This window comes from Taeniopygia guttata, chromosome 4 (genome assembly GCF_048771995.1).
Source record: "Taeniopygia guttata chromosome 4, bTaeGut7.mat, whole genome shotgun sequence".
Classification (NCBI taxonomy): Eukaryota; Metazoa; Chordata; class Aves; order Passeriformes; family Estrildidae; genus Taeniopygia; species Taeniopygia guttata.
This window is the reverse complement of record NC_133028.1, coordinates 66287009-66309866: the sequence shown is the minus strand read 5'-3', so window position 1 is coordinate 66309866 and position 22858 is coordinate 66287009. Positions and strand designations below refer to the sequence as shown.

Below are 22858 nucleotides of genomic sequence, written 5' to 3'. Positions count from 1 at the left end.
CTCTGGCTCCCTTCCTTCCTGGTAACACAAGCAGAGAGCACCAGGGCAGTGACACACAATCTCAAAGTGCTTCATGGCAGAAATTCATTTAAAATACTTACAGAAGAAGCCTTTATGAATTTTACCACTTTTCACCTACAAAATCCAAATTGATCCTTTTGGGGATTGTAGGAAGACTGCCATATGCCCTCAACCTCACCCACTCACAGTTTCAAGAGTTTTAAATTCAGCTTCAGCAAAAATGCAATCAGAACAGTTGAATATGTTTAGAACTGCAAAACTAGGTGCTCAGTTCACAAAGTCTTTTGATGGCACATTTTGTTTTCTCTAACACTTTGTAGCAGACACCTGACACGCATTTTAATTTTTTTTTTCCTTTAAAGGTTCCTTTTAAAAAACATTTATACCTTGTAAAAAAAAAACCAAAAAAACTGGTGTGTTGAGAACACTTAAAATTATGGTTTTTTGGTGGGAAAATTATTTTCTTTCAGTCTCTCTCCTAAGGATATACAGGACTTGGGTGCACATAAGGGCTTGTTCAAAATTCACAGAACAAACTTGCAGCTAGGGCTGATTAAATCGATACACTGTAATGGTGGAATGTGACTTCCAGATAATTAACTGAAATAATTAACATGAGCCCCTAAATCTCCTAGATGAACCCAAGTTATCAAGAAAGATTCATCTCTTTTGCAAGCTTAGACTTCATTGCCTAATCAACTTAAACCAATTCTAAATATAATTAATGCATGACCAGAAAGCAAACTGCAAGGCTTAAAAAAAATCACCAACCTGTTACAGCAAGATTACTTCTTGATTTCAACAGAAAATACAGAATTCTTTATTTGAACCACCAGAAAAACTGAAAGCTCTAGGAATTTATCAATTATACTTCCTGAAGTTTAGACAGACAATCCTCAGGGATTGAACCACAGGTTCTGAGGAAACTCTTGAAGTGAAATTGATAAAATTACCAGATACACAAACTCATCTATCTTAATCGTAAGAGTAAATAAGTGTGGTGAATTTCATGCTGATAGCATAGAATGATTCATTTAATGCTCCATATTTAAAACACAGAGACTACTCAGCAGAAGTATTTTCACTAAGCATGGATACAAAATTATTTCCAAGAGGAAATAAAATACCAAGAGTAGCAAATAAGAGGGAGTAAAATTCTAGAGGTTTTTTTTGGTTTTTTTTACTTGCTGCTGGTAGTTAGATAAGCTGTACTTTCATGGCCCTGAGGATTAAAAGCAAGACCTTGCCAAGGCACATTTTCATGAACTCCACAGTGGTGCAGGAGGCTGCAGCTGCTCTGAGGGCTGGTGGCAGGTTCCAAAGGCTCAGCTGTGTGTGGGTGGCAGGTGAGCCCCAGCAGCAGCATGGGCGCCACGTTGCAGCTCAAGGAGAAAACTGCAGGAGGAAAGCGACGAACCTTGCGAAAGAAATCCAGCCCTTCTCTGTCTGGCTAAAAGTTGCAAAATCCTGGGTAAGCCAGGGCAAGGGGCACTTTTTCTAAGCAATTCTGTGCTGAGCTTCCCGCACCTCGGGTAGCAGCCAGAGCAGGCACTCCGCACCCTCAAGTGCAGCTCCCTGGAAAACAGCACTTTCAGCCCATTTGGACTCCAGTTCCTGATGCCTGAGCTGTCTGAGACAGCTTTGTGCAGCAGAGGTGCACATGCCCTGGGCAGAGCCCTCGCAGCTTCTGAGGCTGCTCAGAAAAGCTGAAAAGCCACAGCACGGAAGCAGCCACTCGCTGCTGCAATTTACCACCCCCAGCTGCCAGCACCATCTACTCCGCAGCTTGGGCAGAGTAGCCAGTGCTTTTAAACTCTTTTAAGCCAAATGATACAGCAAAGCCTAAGGAAAAAATACTCAGAATAAAGTAATAATGCCCAGGTGCAGCCCTGGGGAGAGTAAAAAGACGAGCAACCATCTGGCAGGAGTGCAGCAGCAAATGCTTAGGCAGGCTGAACTCAGCTCTGCTGCTGGTTCAGCCACTGCAAGTGGAGATGTGTGACCACAACCTCCTGAGGTCAGAGCATGAACCAAGCTGAGAAATACCCCAAAAACGTAGGGGGTTGGCTTTGAATATTTTTTTTTCAGCCAGGAAGTGTTCATTCCTCTACTCTGCTCACCACAGTTTGATGTTGTAGCTGTAAATGATATTCACCTCTGGCTGCTCCTACCTTTGTCTCTCCCTACATTCTTCTTTCTGGATTTACCTGGGCAAGAGCAGGACCCAGCTGTGCCTGGGTAAAAGAAAGAGAACTACAAAAGGCTCAGACCTCTACAAACCAATTTCTGCTCTGTGTTTGAAATCTATCATAAAAGTCAGAAAGTTACTTCATTTTTAGACTGAGAAACTATTAGTGCATTTATCAGCATTTTATTATCAGCCACTTTGATAATCAGAAGGACACATTTGCAGTGGGTAAAACATTAATCATATCTGCTGTGTACGTCTGATTTAGAATCTGGACTTTCAGAGCACACAGATGCTCTGAGTACCTGAATACATCAAGGGACTTGTGCTGAGGAGCTACCCCAGACCAAGACAAGCTGACTACCAGAGCTTCCCCCAAGAGAGCTCTAGAGGGCACACAGCATTCAGATTCTGCACAGAACAGTTGTCAAAATTGCTTTTGGTTTCTGGAGTTCACAGGTACACCTCTGCACCATTAAAATTTTTCAGAAAACATTAAAAGCATTTTTCTGTGTTCATACAAGACGAAATATATGTCTTCTACGTGCTAAAGCTTTCTAAAGTATACTTTGTAAAATATACAAAGATATAAAATCTACATATAGCACCTTTGTACCACTTCAGTTTTTAAGCTCCACTGGCCTATTTATTTTTATTTTTGATATTATTTGTAATAGTATCATGCTCTAAGTAATAATGATTGTTTGATTATAAATGGTTGCATACTTTTTACAGCAACTCCATCTTTAAGGGGAGAGCCAAAACATGATCAGCTCCATGCTTTGGGTTTGAGCAGCATAGATTGAAGGCTGAAAACCAGAATTTCCTCAAGTAAGAAGGTAGAAGCTCCGTAAGAGTCCCAGTTTTGCATCTCTTGGCTTTCCCTGTTTTTGACTGGAAACTGGCATTATTCCTTACTCATAGCAGTTACATGGTAACAATGGACATATCTACAAGATGTCCTGAGGCATTTATTGCACAATACTAATACCAAAGCCATATAATTCTATTTTAAATATTAATTTCAAGGCTGGTGTGCTGGGGTCATTCTCTTGTGGTGGTGAAAGCACAAATACACACCATAAACAAATGTGAAATAAAGGCTTTAAGACAGGATTTACAGCCAGACACCAACACCATGGAGTCATATTTTGATGGGAAATGAATTCCAGAGCTTAATGGTAAAACATGTGCTTCATCCCCTTGGGTGGGCATTTGGGATATACGATTCTTGCTTGGCTAAGCCTAGGAAATAAATTCATGGAAAAAAAGAAATTTCTGCATTTGAATTATGGAGAAAGAACTAGTCAGATAAATTAAAAATGTGCCAAATTTCAAGACTACTTGCTTCAGCTAATATTTCCCTTATTTATGATAATAGACTTCATGTCAGAAAAAGGCCTGTAGAATAAGAGGGAGAAAGGAAGAATCAGACTGAATTATGGAATATTTAATCTAACTTGCTCTAGAAATAGACTTAAAATAGGAATAAAAATAGGAATATAATTCTTAAAAATGACAGTTCATCTGTAGAACAAGCCTATTCTCTTATGTTCCATGTAATTTTGCAGAACATTTGCTCTCTTTTAATTCAGTTTTGTAGAAGTCTTGGGGTTTTTTTCCATGCAAATACATTGGGATTTTTATATTGAAATCTTCTCCAGTTAAGACTAAAAAACAGCAAAGAATTTCCAGTCCAATAAGCAATAGGAAGAAGAAAATCTTGCCAAGAAGACAAAAAGACTTTTGTTACTGAAAGAAAATTGTGCAGCCCCATAAGCTCTTAGGGGTTTAGCAGACTCTAAGCTGATAGAGAATTGTTTAAAAGTGGTGCAGCTCCCTAAGGACCAGTGGTGCTATTCCAGTACTCAACACTCCACTGAAAGTTTAGGCTTGGGAATTTGAGTCAGAACTTTTGAAATTGGGCTCCACTCGTTCCATGTTCCACCTCACATGTACCACCATAAAAAATAGTTTATTGGGCATAAAACATACTGTGCTGGGACAAACACAAAAAGAACACCTGCCTTTGATTATTATGAGTAGATACTTAAAAAGAGAGTTTAGAGGGGAAAAAAAAAAGGCAACACATTATTTCAAATTGGTTTTAGCTGAATATTTTAACCTGAATTTCAACCCCAAAAATTTATCCAGTATTTCAAGAGCATAGCTGGAAAGCCAACCAAGCATCAGCTGAGATTTGCCTGGCAGAACTGCTCTGTCTTCAGAGTGAGATGTCCCACAGGTCAGTGTGGGATTAGGAATAATCTCACCTCAGTGCCAAGAAGAGAGCTCCATAAGGTGTATGATAGGGGTTAAAACATGCAATGTGACCATAGCAGAGAAACACTTAAAACTTTCCCTCAAATCTGATGTAGCCAAAACATCTGCCTCTCACCCCATAAACGTCCCTACACTTCTGTTCCCTTTATGACAAAGGAATGGGCCTTTTAAGGCACATTTAATAGCCAGCAGCTGTTGGGCTGTCAAATGCCACATCTGGAGAAGCTGTGTGCTGTTAATGTGAGCAGAAACAATTATTCCTTAATACTTTTGCTTAATTTTAAGAATTACACAAATGACAACAAAAGGAGGGCATGTTCTTAATGGAAACACATCTGGTTTTCTCTGAAAACAAGCCAAAAAAAAAAATAGAAAACCAAAAAGGGGGCCCCAGTGATTAAGTGAAGCAGCACCTATAATCCATCCCAGCTCACTGAGGAGAAGGAAAGCTACTGATATACAGGCACTCAGTATCTCAGTGTTTCACTACTCCCCTCAGGAAATTTGCAACATGCAAGAAGACCATGGCTGTTGGTTTGCATTAAATGATGTTACTTATGTATGTTATTATACTTATGATGTTATTAACTTACGTTACTTTTTCCCTCTATGCCTGGATATTCCTGTCCCTTGGGAAGTTTCCATGCTGCTGCCTCACTCCTGTACTCCATACAGCCTGTATGTCAGGGAAACAGCATCATCCCCCTTTCACTTGGATCTTCCACTTAATATTGACTGCCTTCATGATGGACAACATTTTGGCTGCCTTCAAACCTCAGAAAAGACAATTAAATTATTTCCACCAACTTTCTCAGGCTTCAAATGAGCCATGAGTGAGTTGCAGACAACTGTCTCCCTGGAGAGGCAGCAAGTTGGGCACTGTCACCCAGACTCAGCCCCAAGGCCTCAAGTAGCTGCGTGTGGATCACCAGTGGAAAGGGAATTGATTTTTTGCCATGAAAATCCATCAGCTGGAAAGCTTGGCCAAGCAGAGCCACCAAGCAGCACGTGCTGTCTGAGCAGTTGAACTCTCCCACTGAAAGGCACACATGCAGAAAGCTGTGGGGAGGTGGCAGGAATGTGTTGAAAGAACTGATAGCTAAAAGGACACGAAGGGAGGCAAATCTAGATGGTTTTTCAAGTGCTCGCTATTTTTCTGTGGACATCAATGCCTAGAAAAGCTTGTGCCCCTTTCAGGGCACTTTGCTGGCTTTAGTATGTGCCTTTTTGGAATGATATCCCTTCCAAAGCCCCTTCTGGACTGGCTGCTTGCCCTGCAGAGTCAGCTGGAGCCTCACTAGTCTGTTCACGTCTTACATGTGCTTGTTCCTCTGGAAAGCCGTGACTCTGATGCAGTGCAATTGCACAGAGCTGACATTTTTAACTGGTACTTGACACCACTACTCTTTTCAAATCAGGCATCACCACAAGCAGCCCATTCTGCCTCCTACTTCAGCCTGGGCGAGGATGGGGATGCTTCACCAACGCCCTGCTGAGCTGGGCTGAGCCTTTGGAGGAAATCAAGCCTATGATTCGAGTCTGTGTCTACCACACAGAGCTGAGGTATTTGCAGTGATCTACTAACAGCACGAGCAGGACAGGCAGACGAAAACCATTTGGAAATGCAGCCAGGAAATGTAACATACAGTAGCTGACAGGGGACAACCAGCTCTTGAAGTCAGGTCAGCTCATTGCCTGCTAGGCAGCCTCAGCTGAAAGGCAGAGGACACTCACTGCATCATACTTAATACTCTCAGTGTTACCAGTGAAACTACCTTGTGAAACTGCAGGTGCCCAAAAAAATTTTAGCAAAGGAGTTTTTTCCATGTAACATTAACACAGTACCTTTCCATCTCAACACACTGATGGGGGCAGAGCTCCATGCAATCCTCTTCATCTTTCTTCTTCATTTTGAGCTCCTCACAGTGAATCTATCAGGAACAGGGAAGGAAACAAAGGAGTTTTTAAGGGGAAGTAAAAACATCAACAATCTAAGAGGAAAAAGTTAGGTAACTAATTACAGTGAGAACAGTGTCTTGTATTTCTATTTTATTCTTCATAAACTACAAATGATTGACAAGCAAGCCAGGAATCTACTTCTTCCTTTCCAGCACCATCCACTGTTAAGTCTGCTACTGTGTCAGGGACAGCTCTGCAAGGGCAGGAGCAACAACAATCTCTGGCTGTGGTGACAAAACTCTACCCAAGGAACAAAGCTGCCAGCAGTTGCAGGAACACTGGAAGAGTTGCAAAAAGGACTTTTATTAGTCATCATAAAAGAATCAATTATTTTTCATATTCTAGAATTCAAGCGCGTCCTCACATTGTCCAAAAAATTCTTATGCGTCATGGAAGTGCCCAGTAAAACTACTGCTCCAAAATTAAGAGAATTTGAGTAATGACTCTGATCTAAATAACTTGGAGAGAAGATAAAAGGAGCCACATGTAAATTATTGAGCATGAGTGTGCTGTTCAAGCACTCTACAAGCTTCTAACAAGCTTCCCTCTGGTCAGGCAAGTTAGTCTCCAGCACTGTATTTCCAAAGAGAAGGGAGACAAAAAATCCCAAACCAGGTTCCCAAAGAAAAGGGCTGTTACAGGGCAACAGTAAGCAGTCCACATTAAGATAATCCCTTGAAACTGGAGATTTTGAATTAGAACTCCAAACATAAAAAAAGCAGGCATCACCTCTCCATCTCAAGTGGAAGAAGACATTGTACAAAGAGTGAGCCAACATCACCTCATCCAGAGGAATCATTCTGCTCCTGTGCTGCAGGCTGGTGACAGCCCTGGGTATGTTTCTTCATACACCTCTAGTTCATCAGAAAAGGAGCCCAGAAGCCTTAGTCTTCTCTTTTGAACAAACAATATCATTATGGTAGTTGTTAGAACTGAATATTGACATCTTTTAGGAGACCTATCTTAAGGACAGCAAGGTGACCACTGAAATGAAGAGGGGAACCATCCAGAGCTAAACCTGCTATTTATAAGCAAATCAGTTTTCAATTACAAGTCACTCTCTTTATTGGTAACATCAACTGAATGTGAAACCACAGCTGAACATTTTATAGAAACCATGCTGCTTCCTCTATGAGCAGGGCAGAAATTTAAAGTGAAAGGTTGCCAGCAGAAGATCTGAGGTGTTTGGCATCTCCTGCCCTTCTTAATTCCAATTCCTGCAGGCATTTCACACATTCTAAATTCATCTGGTAATCACTAATTACAAGGATCCTATTAAGAAAAATGTCAATTCAGATTCATGTGAAACTTTATTCCAGCTTGTCTGAGTTTTATGAGTGTCTGTTTAATCATTATACAATCACACTGAAGTATGGAAAGCTGCATTTGATTGATTTCAACAGGAGCAGCAGACACTGGGTACTAAGTGAGGACTAAGCCTTATTTTGGAGTGCCTGAACTTGGCCTGCATGTGTCTGACTAAATATAAAATTTGAAAAATATTGACCTGAAATGAACACTCTACTGCCACTGAGACAACAACAACAACAACAAAAAAAAAAAAAAAAAAAAAGCAAGCAAAATGACCAAAAGGAAGCAGAATGTAAAAAACACCAAAACTGACCCAGAGCACCACAGAATTCAGACTGCTACTCCAGCTCTAGTTTGTGCCACTGAACTTTAACATTTCACCTGTTTCAGATGTATTTGCCAAGCTGGGCACAATATTGCAGCCCACATTAAAATGATGGAGGCTAAAAGTCACCGAAAATATGTCACCCATGTTGGTAAGAGTCATGTAAGACACAAGCAACATTCTGAAAAACTGGAAAGGAAAAAACTAGTGGTGAATGAACAAAAATATATTTATTTAGTTACTGTGTTATTTCCTGGTTCTGCAGTACGAGCCAGATTTGGGGGCCCTGCTGGGGAGCTCTCTGGGGCTGCAGTGAGGACACTCTGGGTTTTCTGTGTCCCTGCTCCACTGAGCCAGGGAAACACAGAAAAAGCTGCTAAAAGCTGACAAGTCCCACATCCCTGTGTGGCCCAGCTGCACACCCAGGCAGCAGAAGCATGCATTTCTGCTGCTCACACTGCTGGGGTGGGGGACGTTGTGCAGGTCTCCTGACTCTTAGTCATATGCAGATTTTGCAGCTAAAATCCAAATCTCCGCTTGAGAACCTGAACGAAAGAGATGCAACCCAGCCATTGTGCCCCATGCAAGTGTTCGTTATTAGGACAACCAGAAGTTTTTACAACCATAATATGCAGTGTAATGCTGTAGGTTTTTATTAGATCTGGCAGACTGAAGCCTAGATGGATAAAATTCAGGTACTTCAAAGAATTAAGGCTCTGTAAAAGAGAAGGTTGTAATGGTCATGTAAAGGATTGCCCAGAATTACATAAATTTTCTGCTTTCTGTCAAGGCTTTTAAGAACAGGAACACCCTGAAGTAAAACAGAATCAGTCCTGCTCACAGATTTATGGGATTTTGCAATAATTGGAAATGCTTGTTAAAAAGTGTGCAGAATTTCCTTGGTGTTCACTCACCAAATTTATCGTGGCTCCAAGCCCTAAGTATTTTGTAGATACACCCAGAATAGGTCAAAAAGGCACTTTTTTGGATGGAGTATTAATTTGCATTAGAAACAAGTTTCCCACATAGAAAAAATATATTTGGGGATGAAAAAAAATTACATTGTTCAAGAAAAACAATGAGACTCACTAATTCCAATGAAATCTTAACTGTAAAATTGATTACAACCAGAGAGGCACTCATCACACTGGTGTTTCAAAATGTTTTCCAAAGTGCTTTTCACAAACATCCTTATTGTAAATGTTAAATCCTGCACTGCTCTTGCCTCATTCTCTTTTTCTTTCCCCAAGTCTAGTTCTAGCTTAAGAGCATCTAATGTTTCCAAACCCTTACTCATTTTACCCAAACTTGCTCAGTAATTCACTTTTATTTAATTTGTACCAAAGCAATATTTTGTAGGAATGCAATGTAAAATGAATGCCAGAGATGAGCCAGACTAAAAGTGCAGAAAAGGGGAAAGGAGATGTTTGGTTTGGTTTTCCTGCCTAGATCAACTCAATGGTTCAATTTTACAGATGACCACCATCACCAGACATTATCCCAGTAGAGAAAACCGAAAAGAAACAATAAGCCAAATAAATTAAAGCATATGCTAACAAAATTCACACAAGGAATAAACCCACTCATAAGTTACCTTTCCAGTAATACACATTTTTGTGTTTTGAAAGCTGCACGGCCTGTCACGGCCAGGCTGAGTAAACTTACCTCATTTAAGTATTACCCATATTGCAAAATAGCTCCAAAACTAAGTGGAACAAACATCATCACCAGTGCTGTTGATAAACAAGCCAGCAGGTTACACATTATTTGTGTGTGGCTGTCGTGTAGGAGGAGTGGGAGGGAGAAATGCATTATTACAGTAAATGTGGTCAAAATGGAAGAACAACCAGAAAAATAAAAGAACATTTGATAAAAGAGAGCCTAAGCAACACTCAATGAAACTAATCTAAAATGGGAATAAAGCCTTCAAGACTTTTTTGGCATGAAGAAACCAAATTTCTGCCAACTCCCCTTACCTAGATATTCCCAGGTTTGGTTCTCAGAGTAGCACCTGAACCAGCCATTACCCTGCATGTCTGTCTGCCCTTTGCTGAAAATGCAGCTTCATAGACACAAATGCTGCCTAGAAAAAGCCACAAACACAGCAAGACCTGCCAACTGTCTCCTCCCCCGTTATTTCCTGATAAAGTGCTGAGACTTCAATATAAGACAGCTTCTAACCAAAATTTTAAATCCAAAGATTGATTTTAGCCAAAAATAAAGAGTAGATAGTTTCCTCGGCTCTGTCTTACCTAATTTAATTTGGACAAAATGAAACTGGTAGTGGCCCGTGTGATGCAGGAAGATTTAATGCTGAATACCTTAAGCTGATCTCAATATTAAGTACAATTCTCTTTGATTAAGGTAACAGTAGATTTTGAGCAGCCATCCCTGCAAGAACTTAATTCCCAAATGCCCTCCCATGGAGCTGTGATATCCATGACTTGATAAGCAGCGTGGGCTATGCTCCCCCATACTGGCTTTGTGAAAATGCTCCTCTTGACACACACAAATTCCTGTCAGTGGCTTTAAATGAAAACACTGCTTTACACAACAGGACCTTATTCAAAATCAATACAACACTTGTTTCTTGAATTGGAACTTAGACAAAACCAATTTGCAGGCATGTTTCTCCCTTTGCCAATCAGCAAATTCCTAAGTATCTTTGAACTGAAGATCTTGAGAAGATCTAAAAGTCAGAAGATGATAACCTAGTGAGTATAAATCCCTTCTTCAAATTGAAATCAGTTGCCACAAAAAAGCCACCACAGTTGTGCTCAGCCTCGGGTGACATACATTTTACACATTTACATTTGGCTCACTCTCAGCCACTCCACACAGGTATCTGCACAAGTGAGTTTAAAGCACACTGTCTCATTTGAAAGGCCACAAAACACGAGCTCAGAGTCAAAAATATAATGACCACACTTCCAACATGCAAAAGAGTCACATAAGAAGTGACCAGAGGAAGTTGCAAATATCATCTCACCAAGCCATTAAAGACACACAGCCTACCTCAAAACACCCTCAGTATTTCTCCTGTTAAAAATGAGACTCCTCATTTTTAATATATTTAGAAGAAATCTTGAATTCATGGCAAATGTTCAGTTCAGCTAAAGCCAAGTAGTGCACAGAGGTCTGGGTACAAAGTCCATGATACTTTGAGCACACTTACTGTACACAATTTCTATAGAAGCAAATTGTTAATAGAATACAATTAATTTTTTAAAAACTATATCATATTTTGATAAAATAAAGCCCACAACAATATATATATTTTCAATGTTATTTTCTCATTATCTCTGTCCAATTGTAATTTGCTCAACAAATTATTTGGAGGTGGGCAAGATGGGAAGGAAGTATTTATTTGTTAAATGTCAACTGTAAATAATGCAGTAAAAGAAAAGGCTTAGTATTATTCATTACCAAAGCACAGATAGGAAGCTTTCAGAAAGATAAAATACAGAAGTGAAAAGGAAAAATGCTGCAGGATAAAAGCAAGAATAGTAACTATGATATTCATTGATAGCACCTAAAATGTGGGACTTTTGCTGGATAATTTTTAATAGAGATGTCACTGCAGTGAAACTGATGTCCTGATAGGAAAGGACGAAACTTTCTCATACAATCTAAACCAAGAGATAAAAGTTAGGAAGTATCAATTCCACTACTTTGGAATCAAATCTGTGCAGTATAAGGAGGTAGGATATAAAAAAGTAACGGAAAGGAGATTACTCCAAGTACAGGAGCCACATGTCCGCAAAAAAAGGCAGAGGCAGCACTAGCTACAAAAAGCAATGCACTAAAAAGAAGGGAAGTTTAACAGCAAGGAGACAATAAGAGAATAAGAGTTGATTTAGAAGAGGAATGCAGCTCTGTTCTCTGTAAGATTCATGCCCTCCAAACAAGCTTTAAAATCCCAGGGGAAAAAAAAAAAAAAAAAAAAAGGACAAAGGAAAACACAGACCCCACAGAAAGGTGTCCTAAACAACTCAGAAGGATATGTTGCTTTCCACTCATTCCAGCACTCCCACACTTCTGGATATGTGCCAGAAATTTGGACTATGCCAGCAGCATATCACCATGTCCTGGGGATATAGAATTGAGCCAAGGGAAGATGAGAACTTTTGCTTCATTTTAAAAGGGAGGTTGAACAGTCTAGAGCCCTTCTAGCTGCCACAGCAGAAACAGGAATGTGCCCTCTGGCAGCAAACAAAGCAAACAACACAGGCCCCAGAAAAAGGAGGTTGTAATACTGCAGCTCCAGGTATTCCTTACTCAAGATTAGGATGCATCAAAACTTGTGAGGTGCAGCTTTAATGACAATTTACAGCCACAAGGCAAGCAAAATATCACCTAGCCCATTCTCAAATGCTATGTGGATTATTGAAAATAATTTGTAGTTGATGTCCTAATGATAGAACTGCCTAAGGGAATCCTGTGCCTGCTCAGCAGCAGCTCAGAGAACATTCCAAACTCCACAGAACAGATGACACTTGCCAAGTTCTCAGCAGAAACCTTATCCAAAAAGAGGGAATCTGGTCAAACCCAGTATAGGTGCACCAAATCTTTGTACCACTAAATTTACCCCAAAATAACTGTTTAATATAGTCAGTAATGTATATGGCAATATATCCTTTACTGTTGCTGTACTCTTCATTGTCCAACTTTTTTCAGGAGAAGTAAATAAAAGAACATTCCTATAGTCATTCTATATACACAGTAAGAAGAAATTACAAAACCACTTAGGAAAAAAATAAACTTTTAAAATATCAGGTTTTTTTGGTAGATGAGAAGGGAAAAGAGGCTCATGATTTGACTCTGAGGCTAGGAGGAGACCTACCAGTACAAATTTCCAATGAATGCAGATGTTACTCACCATATTTAGGGAAGGTGTCCGTCTCTGTACTGCCAGGTTAGGACATCCCAGTCTCAAATAAAGGCTCTCTGAATCAAATGAGAACTAAGTGGTTTGGAGGCAAACCTGTACCTGTGTATATATATCTCAAGGTTTAACCTACACCCCAGGCTTAAGGGAAACCCCTTTCCTAAAGTCATTCTACCACTGCGTGCACATTCATCTCTCTCAAACACAGCCCACACAGACCTACTTGAAAGCACTGCTTATAAGAGACCACAGAGGATTCCCTCTCATTCTTCAGATTAGCACAGAGCAGTGACACAACGCTTCGCCCACGCACCAGCAAGAGCTGCTCTGTGGGAAAAGTGGTGGTCCACTATGGTGGAAAAGCTGCATCAACTCAAATTGAACAGAACACAAATATCAATCTAGAAGCAGAATAATTTACTGTAAGGGGCAAATAGGTCAGGGAGCCATTTCTAGGAATGTATTTTTAATTAGAATTTATTCTAAAGGTTTCTCTTACAGAATCAGTGCTCAGTTTGACCAGTCTCCTCATCAGCAGTGACATTCAGCTCTGCCCCTGACCAGAAACACCACCCTATCATATCTGATTTTCATTCCGAGGAAGAGCGCTGTAGAGGTGAAGGCTGCAGAAATGTCTCCCCTTCACCAGACAAGAAGTGATGCAGCATTTTCAAGAATCTACTATTCATTCCAAGCTATAGCCCACTGCACACAGGAGTTGATTAATCAAGTTTCAGACATGATAAAAATTATCATGCTGTCACCTAGAAGTGAAAGATTCACGATAGGTAAGCTCAGAAAAACACTCATCTCTAAGTCTGATTGGCGTATCAGTTTCAGTTTTGATGACAACAAAGCCTGTGCAGTTCTGCACCGAGGACTAAAATCCCTGCTGAGATTTTTAGGAGATTCCTGTTGTAACACTCGCGATCTAACTGCCCTGAGAGCATTCCCATTCTCCTAGCAGAAACATTTCAGCTGCTCAGGGAAGCAGGGTGGTTCTTTTTCTGTCAAAGAACTTACTCAGCTCCTCACATGCACATGGAGAGCACTCATTTGCAAATTCATGTTCAATTCACTTCAGGTTTGTTCAAACAAAACTATGCTGGAGGCATTTGCAATTATAACAGAGGAAACAACAGGCCAGGGTTAGGATCAGGAAACCAAGGTCCAATTCTTTCCCCTGCCTTTCCCTGAAGGGAACTTAACTGTGTTTGTACCTCCTGGATCAATGTTTTAACTGCTGGAGATGCAGGGCAATTTCTCCAGTCTTTTGCAATAGTGTTCCACTCCATATGAAGCATTTACTGTCATTTTCTCAAACAAAATATTAATGACTTCAGTTTGATGGTTCACACATTTACCAACAAGAGCTCAGATTTACTGTCTGCCTGCTTAAAATAAATTTTAAAAATGCAACAGCATCAACATCTTCCACTTCTTGGAACAGTATTCACACTCAGCTCCACATCAGTCACTTGTTCTTACCCTGACCTCCTGTTTAATTTTACATAAGTATTTATAAAAAGCTGAACAGCCTCAACAGGGGATGTTTGAAACTCAGGAAAGGCTTAGTGGAAAAGTGCTGGGGGGTGATTGATACATACTCAAATCCAAGCAGCAAAAGAAATCAAAGCCAAGAGGTAATCCTCTGAAGAAAAATGCTTTTCCCACTGGATGACTGAATAAGAAGGGAATAGCATTAAATATTATTCAGCAATGTATTCACACAGAATACAGTGAATTTAGCCTTCTATATTTTTGGCTTTCACTTCACTCAAACACAGTTTTCACCTTTGGACTGACCAACATGCTTAATTGCAATGGGACTGGAAATAGTTCAGGGCACGGTTGCCATTTTGTCATTTGTCAGCTCAACAATGATGGGGCTAAATTAAAACTTTGCATGTGTGTAACTCCTGGGTTTATTATCCATCACCTTTTCAACAGATCCACTGTGGTTTCTGCCAGGGATGCCAGGAAGAGCCACTTTCCTCCTCATGCAGGACAAGCCAAAGCCAGGACTGTTAAGGCTTTAAGGTCAGGTGCCTTCTTATGCCACCCCATGAGAGAAGTGACTAAAGATGAGAATTGATTCTGAGAAGCATTCCCTGAATAAAATACAAACCACAAATATTTTAACTGGAGTTCTTCTGAGCCTGGACATTTCCTGTTTTGCTGGGCTACTCCAAGCACCAGCCATGCCCAAAGCAGGCTCAGGCAGGGATGTGATGCTCCAGCTGTGCAGCAGAGGTTAACAGGGCACAGCATCCTTCCTGCTTCCAGAGAAGAGGAGAAGAACACATGGGCCCTCCCTTTCCTGTTAACAGCAGCTTCACAACCCTCTGACTCAAACAATTAGAGGGTTTTCTATTTTACCTCCTGTAAACATTGGTGATACGAAAGTATTGACATTTCCATCACAGCAAGGCAGGCACAACAAAGTGTTTGGTGGAGGCAGAGAAAAGCAGTCAATGGAAAATTTGAAGGGGGAACCCTTTTATTTTAGCCTCCAGTGGAACACTGTGGGGGTACAGCAGAAATCACCTTTTTACCTGACTTTCCCACTGCCCCCATTCAGAAGAAGAAAACCCCTTTGGCCACACCACACAAAACTGAATAATAAAAACTTCATTGGTTCTTAGGCATACTCAAACCACTTATCTAGAAAAAGGCCAGGTTGGATGGTTGCCATTCCAATTATTTTATTGTCCACTGAAGAACTGCTTGTTTAGGGGCTTCCCATAGGGGAAAAATAAGGAAATGAGTTAGAGAAAATTTAATATAATGCAAAGACAACAGCTTGAAGTACCAGATCCTTGATGACTTGTAAAGAGCTTAATTGACATGTAAGTATTATTCAAGAGAGAAAAGAGTACTACAAAGAAGAAAGAAGACTGGGGAGAAAAAAGCAATTTCAATAGTGCTCAAAACACCTGGGGACTCCAGTATTCTGGAGAGGCAACTTAAGACAGATTTGCTGCCTAGAAATGTTCTGAGATTTAGCATGAAGCTGACACTTTGGTACCATACTTAGGGCATTAGGAGATGGTTCTGCTGAAACAAGGCAGCCTGCTGTCCTCCACACAAGCCTCACTTACTCCCTGGCTGTCTGCAGCTGTCCTTCTCTCTCTCTGGTGCATGAATAAGAACTGCTCCCACGCACTCAGGGCTTTCTCAAGCTAAAATTCTCTCTTCTGCTTCGCTCACAAATAGGCTGGCTGCTCTTTTTTAGTTATCTATGTCTTGAACAGGCTAACATCAGATCAAGAAGTAGCAGTGAGACAGCCAGTCCCAGCTGTCAGGTTTTTGAGGTGAACTAAACACTTAAAGGTGAGGTTCTCACTCATCCGCTCTTCATACAGTATTAAAATATATTTCTGTGCTCACAGAAGTGGCTTTCTGAGGGAGGGAGATGCTGCTGCCCAGCTCTATCCTAAATTTTAGTGAGCTGCTTTTAGTTTGGACTAAAACAGATTTTGCCTGAGATGTATTAAAAGTCAAGGCACTTCCCACCCATTTTGTTCCTGCTTACTGTGTGGCTTTACTGCTTAGCTGTGAACAGAAGACCACCCACAGCAAAATCTCTCTTCCTTATGGAAAAAAAATGGAAATGCCACAGCTCCTTTATGAGGTCTTACATGGTGATTCTATGAATTCTTTACTTTTCTCAAATATATTATGCTATTTCACTGGATTTTACTGAAGATGCTCATGAAATTGATATAACACCAAGTATGAAAACAGGCTTTACATCAGGCCAGCAGCAGTTTCCAGCAGGAACAAAGTTTGTGGGATCATGGGGACATCTCTTTTTTGTGTTTGTGGGAACATCCCTTCTATGACATTTGTCAACCCCATGAAGTTTAAGCATGCAGCAGTGTTAGGAAGGTTTGACTACAAAACTTTTTTTCTTGGCAATAAGACCACCTTGAGCTGGTTTCCCACCCACTGGTCTCCACCACTACAATTTTTACTGAAGTACTGCAGTGTTTAAATTCTGGTCCAAATTGGAATTAAACCTAATTTTAAACAGTGTCTAAATCCTCCAAGAAATCATTTTCTCTTTCTGCACCCACTTCTAAGAGATTTCTTCCCTATCCATACACACCTTCACCTGCTTGCCAATTACCAAGAGAGAAAAGTCAGCCCTGGAGCTATACTAAATTTACTACTCTCTACGTCAATGAAATCTTAAAGCAAAATTTAGTGGTTTGACAGAAAAGTGACCTTTACTACATGGAGACTACTACATGGTATTTTTGCAGGAAGCAAAAGCATTTTCACCCAGATTCAGGGACTGCCAAAACCTGCAAGTTGCAGACACTTCCCTGCCTTTGCTGTTTTCTTGGCTGAGCTGCAAAAATAAAATCAGACAGAGATCCCAGAGGACTCAGAATTTTCTCAATAACTTGACCTACCACAAAACTAAGTTTTTCTGATCTCTGATTTTTATCTCAGCAGCAAGGAGTGCAATGAGCTACTATGTTCACCCAGAACAGTGGATACTTCCACAGACAGGGCTGAGAATGGAATAACATGATAGACAACAGCATGAATATGGCTTAAAAGTGAAAGGAAAAAAGAAGAAAGGTAAGAAAAGGAAGAAAGGAAATAACTCTAATGTACCCAGTGAGACCTGGTGTTTGCCCTCCATACAGGTGGCTGAATAGAGAAAGATGCCTCCACCTGGGTTTGCAGCTGACCAAGGCAAAGAGAAATGAGGCTATCTCAGAGGAGGTATCCTGGCTGTTGGTGGACAGAAGGAAAGGTACCTTGGAGGGGAGGAAGGTCGGGAGAAGTGATATTTACATTTCAGATGAGAATTGTACTCTTTCCCAGCTTCTTTGGAGGATCTGATGACCTTTCTACAAGCACCAGCATTCATCATAGCACTGAAGCAGAAGCTGTCCACCCCACCCTCCCCATGAAGCATATGAATCTAATATTTCCCTTTTTGTGAAAACAAGAGTAATACCTGCTTACAACTCTGCAATATTGTTCTCCAAGTGTGTGGTAAAGCTAATAACCACACAAGAGAGAGCTCTCTTGTTGTTAGAAGCCAGATTCAAATATTCCTAAGGCAGCTCTCCATCACATAAGCCTGTAGACACACACACACAAATCTATAAAGGCAAACACTACTATATATCCTACAAGCAAACTGCCTTAGAGCTGTTTCCTGTTACCAAACAAAAGGACTATAAAAATGAAGGAACTTCTGATCTTAGGCTGCTATTTCCACCTCGTATGACCTTAATTTTATGGAAACTGTACCCTTGTGTTATTTAGATTTTACTCATAAAACATAGACAGAGGCAATGTATAGGCATTGGGGAACAATCAAGAAAAATATAAAACTTCTTTGAACAGCAAACAAAAAAGTTGTTAAAATGATTAATTTTTATAAATCATGTAAGGAAAAGCCATTTGCTGGAGTGGAGATAAGGTTTTTGTTTTTGTTTTTTTTTTCTTTTCTATTTTCCTTTAAGGAAAAAAAAAAAAAAAGTTATTGGAGGACTGAAATGTTGCAGCAAACAAAGTTCTACTTCCGTTATGTACTTCCCCAGCAATTATAACCTAGGAAAAACATTAAACACTGCAGATTATTTTATAATGTAGGGATATTTATCCACCTATTACTCATGACCTTACTCTAAGCTTCCGCAGTTCTCTGTGCATCCTATTTTGAAGGAAGGTTTAAACCACAGCAGAATGGCTGTAAGTCTGATAGATTACTACTTGTAAGTCTTCTAAATGTTTGCAAGCATTCAAGGTTAGTTCAACCTAAACTCCTAAAAGAGCATATTCAGCCTTTTGTCCTGTTATCTGAGAGGTAACAGGATTGGCAGGCAAGCCAATCAGGCATTATAGGGAATTGCTACGGGATTCTGAGTCTTCAGCATTAAGTACTTTTGGAAAGATGCAAACCCAAAAGCATTTTGGGGGTTGAGGGATGGAGCTGTGTCCTCCTATTCAGCACAGGCACTTCTGTCAGCAAGTTAGGAACTGACTGTCTCCCAGTCTTGTTCAGACCAAGGCCCTTTCCAAGCATTCTTCCTAAGGAAATCCCCCCACCTTCAGCTCAGAGTGGTTTTTTAACTGCTCTTTTTCTTACAGCATTATGAGAAATTGTACATCTTTGTGGCTTTTATTAACTTATTTCCTTTCCAGCAATATACTGTAAAACCAGTAGTGAGATTCTCTTTAAACTCGAGTCTTACTGTGGCACTATCAGCAGCCTCATGGTCCTTTTCAATGCTCAATAATCACAGCTTTCTATATCTTAATATTGAACACATTGATACAAAATGCCTTTAAATGGTGCCTTTTGTAATTCGGGGGTTTGTTTTTCTGTAGCCTGTAGAAGTTCTCAGACGAATTCTGAAAATAAGGAAGGAAATCCAGAGATGAAAGAGGGTGCAAAGTCATCATTCAGAGGATAGACCTGGATTACCTGCATTCCTGACAGGACCAAAGCCTACCTAAAATTACAATCTTCATCTCCCATGTGCACACACGGGGATTTGGAAACTGGTCAAACCTCCAGCATGACAGAGTTCTGCAGCAGTTACTTCAGATGAAAGAAAGTGATAGACTATGGTTTCAGAACACTGAAGCTTAAAGCAGCAGGGCTAAACCAACAGTAACACAGAGAAGAGGATAGTCAGAATTACAACAAAGGAAGAAAACTGAAACTAATATTCCAAGTCTAAAAGAACCATTCTTAAAGCAAGTCAGTTTTGAATCCCTAATGAACATACACAGACACATACAAAAGCCCAAACCAAACTATGCTTCTTGCTGAATAGATTTTAATATCCTTTGCTGGAAACACACAAACTATTATTGTTTGGAGGTTGTTTTTTGCTTCTTTATGCTTAGCTTCAGAGATACAGAACTGCTTTTCAGCTAGAGATGGGTTTTGCTCTACTAGACTTCTAAGCTGCTTACTTGTTACTGGAATTGCCATTAGGTCCCTAGTAAACAAATTAGCAGCAACACTGCTTGCTCACCCTACAACTCCCTCAGACCTTTCTCTGCTTTCAACTGCAACCTACGCAATGGAACAGGATTCTATTTTAGCAATAATACAATTTCATAGTTAGAATCCCCTTCAGTTTGAAGAAAACAGCAGCAGTGACTCATCACAAGGCTTTTTTTTTTTTTTAAAGGGGATTTCCTACTCAAGTAAAGCACCAATGAACATCACAGGAGGCAAAAATCATCAAAGATCACAGTAAAAAGGGAGGCCAAGGATTCCTCAGGGAGGCAATACAACTACAGAAAAAAAAATGGCTTTTATTTCAGCTGGGGACTCCCAATCCAAACTGGATTTGTTATTCTAGAGACACAAACCAGACTGTGAGGTTTCACTCTGAAACCCAGCCGAGCCAACACAGAGCTGCTTTCAGCAGCCAGCAGTGGTTTTGGAGCTTTTGATTCATTCTGGATTCTGGCAGGGACAGAGCCATCATACACATCATATTCAATATGGTACCTGACAGAGAACTAGGCTTGGTTTAACTGCTGAACCAGGCAGTAGAGGGAAATGCTATCATTCCCCAATACCTGGGCTCCTTCCATGAGTCACAGCCACGCACTCGGCTGCTTTCAGTAAGTATGAAGGTCACTTTCAAGTTACTGTTTCTAGTAAAGATAAACTCCGCTGCACAGTGAAGGCAGGAGAGTGGTTGCAAATTACGTGGGCTGTTTCCTACGTAGGCCGTTCACAGGAAGGGGCTGCCTCTTGCCTTGAATACAGATGCCAGCCATCAGGATTTTTAATAACTAGGTGTTTGCCGAGTGGGTGAGGCTTTCAGAGCACTGGCATACCAGGACATTTGCAGTGGCATCACGTTTTTGAGGAAAGATCAGCAGGCAGAGCCTGAACCCAGGTTTGTTCTGCCACTGGACCACAGTGTGACCTCACCAAGTCACAGCTCCTACCTGCCTCAGTCCAAGAGAGAATGAAAACTGCCCCTCTTCATGGCCCTCCTGCACTCAGCCCCCCAACAAGAGCTGCTTTAGGTATCAGCTTTGTACTAAGTTTGGCTACAAAAGTTATAATTCTTCACTGCAGAGTGATGAAAACTGGAGGTAACACCAGCAGGCCAATCTGTCTTCTGCCTCTGCCCTCTACCTGTGCTATCTGCATGCAAAATAAACCACCACAAAGCTGAACAACGATTCTAATATCTCACTTTCGAATGCCAGGCATGGAAAGCAAGATGTAAGCAGGCAGTATCAACACACATGAATTAAAAGGAAAGCAATATAAGGGGTATAAAACAGCTTCATTTCTCCACAGGAGCTAGAGAAGACCTGGCCTAAACTTCCCCTAACTTGTTTGTGTATTATTAATTACTATATAAATTAGAGATGAAACTCACCCCTTTGTAAAGCTGTTATTCTTGCACAGCAGAGTTTTGTGGAAGGTCTCTGAATAGAAGAGGTCCTCTGGAGTGACTCATAGATTCAGGTGTTAGAGACCCCTTTACACCTTTCTCAGGCTCAGCTGGCCCAGTGCTTCCATCTAGGGAAAAGTCATGGAAACAAAGAACACTCTCAATGGAATCAAGGGCATCAATTAAAGGACTAATCGCACAACTCCACAGAAGCCTGCAGTGGCCTAGAGAGGTGTAGAAAGCCAGAGGCACCAGGCATGCAAGGGAAGGAAAGGCTAAGTATTTAGACAAAAAACAAACAAACAAAAAACAAACAAACAAAAAAAAAACCCAAAAAAATCAGTTCAGCTGGGCTGTGTTGGAAGACAACCCACAGCATTTTCTAGACAACTCCCATTCCTCCTTCTCATTTAGTAAAGGATCAAGCTAAATTTCCATTCATTATACTTATGCACAGGCAGAAGAAATTTTCTTTTGCTAGTAAGAAACCATTAATCTTTTTCAAATCTCTTTTCAGTCCTCTTTCCCAAATTCTCTTCATTTAGCAATTTCTTGCTACATCTCCACACCCACAGGCCCAGCAATAAAAATTCAAATTTTTATTTGGTTCAGATTATTTCAATTTGGTTCAAATTTTTCTAAAAACTGGTCTGTCTCAAAAAAAAAAAATCTGCTCTGTTCCCCCAGGGTTAGCTGGGATTCATCTTCTAACCAGCACTAGGCATTTTGAAATGCCAGATGGGTGAATCTGCAATCAGCACAGAACTTTAAGAACACAAAAGAGATCCATTTTTTTTCGTTCACTACAGTAGATTTTGGTTACCCACAGATTTGGCCATTTCCACAAAATGAGAGCAAGCAACAAGAAACAAATCTTTCAACACATCTAGCCAAAACAGTTATCCAGTATTTTACCAATAGGAAAAAAACATCTTACCAGTAGGTGAAAATCGCCAGAAGGTTCTAAGACTGAATTATTGGATAATGAATATCGATTAAAGTTCTCTAAATACTCTATTTTAAACAGAATTTTAAAAATTGTTTGGGCTATTTCTCCTGGTCAGATTTTCCTCAGAACATCAAACATTTACCAGGCAGGAAAACGAGCTGTGTACTGAGTACATCTAAATCATGCCAGCTGCAGCTGATTTGCAACATTCCCATGCCTCATTGTTTCACTCAAAAGCTAATCTGAATATGTTTATTTCTACAAGTTAAATTTTATTTCTAGATAATATTATCCACAATGATTTAACACCTCCATGGACTAAAGAAGGACAACTTCAACATGAGAAAGCTTATTTGTATAGTTTATTTTTAGAGTAAATTATAGGTGAGTTCAGAGGTTTAAGTGTATCCTACTATTTGGGCAGCTTTTTGCACAACAAACCTCGCAGTTTATTCCTTCCCCCAAAAAGTTGTGGGCGATTCTGTGAAACATCCCACAAGGTGTCACTAGAGATTCATCAGCCAAA

The 22858-nt window shown here is 40.4% G+C and overlaps 1 protein-coding gene across 2 annotated transcripts in view; it reads right to left on the bottom strand.

Moving 5' to 3' along the window:
- The window catches only part of TNIP3 (TNFAIP3 interacting protein 3), a 55169-nt gene that overhangs the window by 26057 nt on the left and 6254 nt on the right, over positions 1-22858 (bottom strand). Inside the window, exons 2-3 of one of the 2 annotated variants that reach the window (XM_030272009.4) lie at positions 21369-21511; positions 6338-6423 (exon numbers count right to left, since the gene is read on the bottom strand). In XM_030272009.4, coding sequence (XP_030127869.4) covers positions 6338-6402 — 65 coding nt within the window. In that variant the 5' untranslated portion in view covers positions 6403-6423; positions 21369-21511. Of the gene's footprint in view, positions 1-6337; positions 6424-21368; positions 21674-22858 lie in introns of those variants that run through there. The other variant, XM_072928789.1, reaches the window with a different exon arrangement.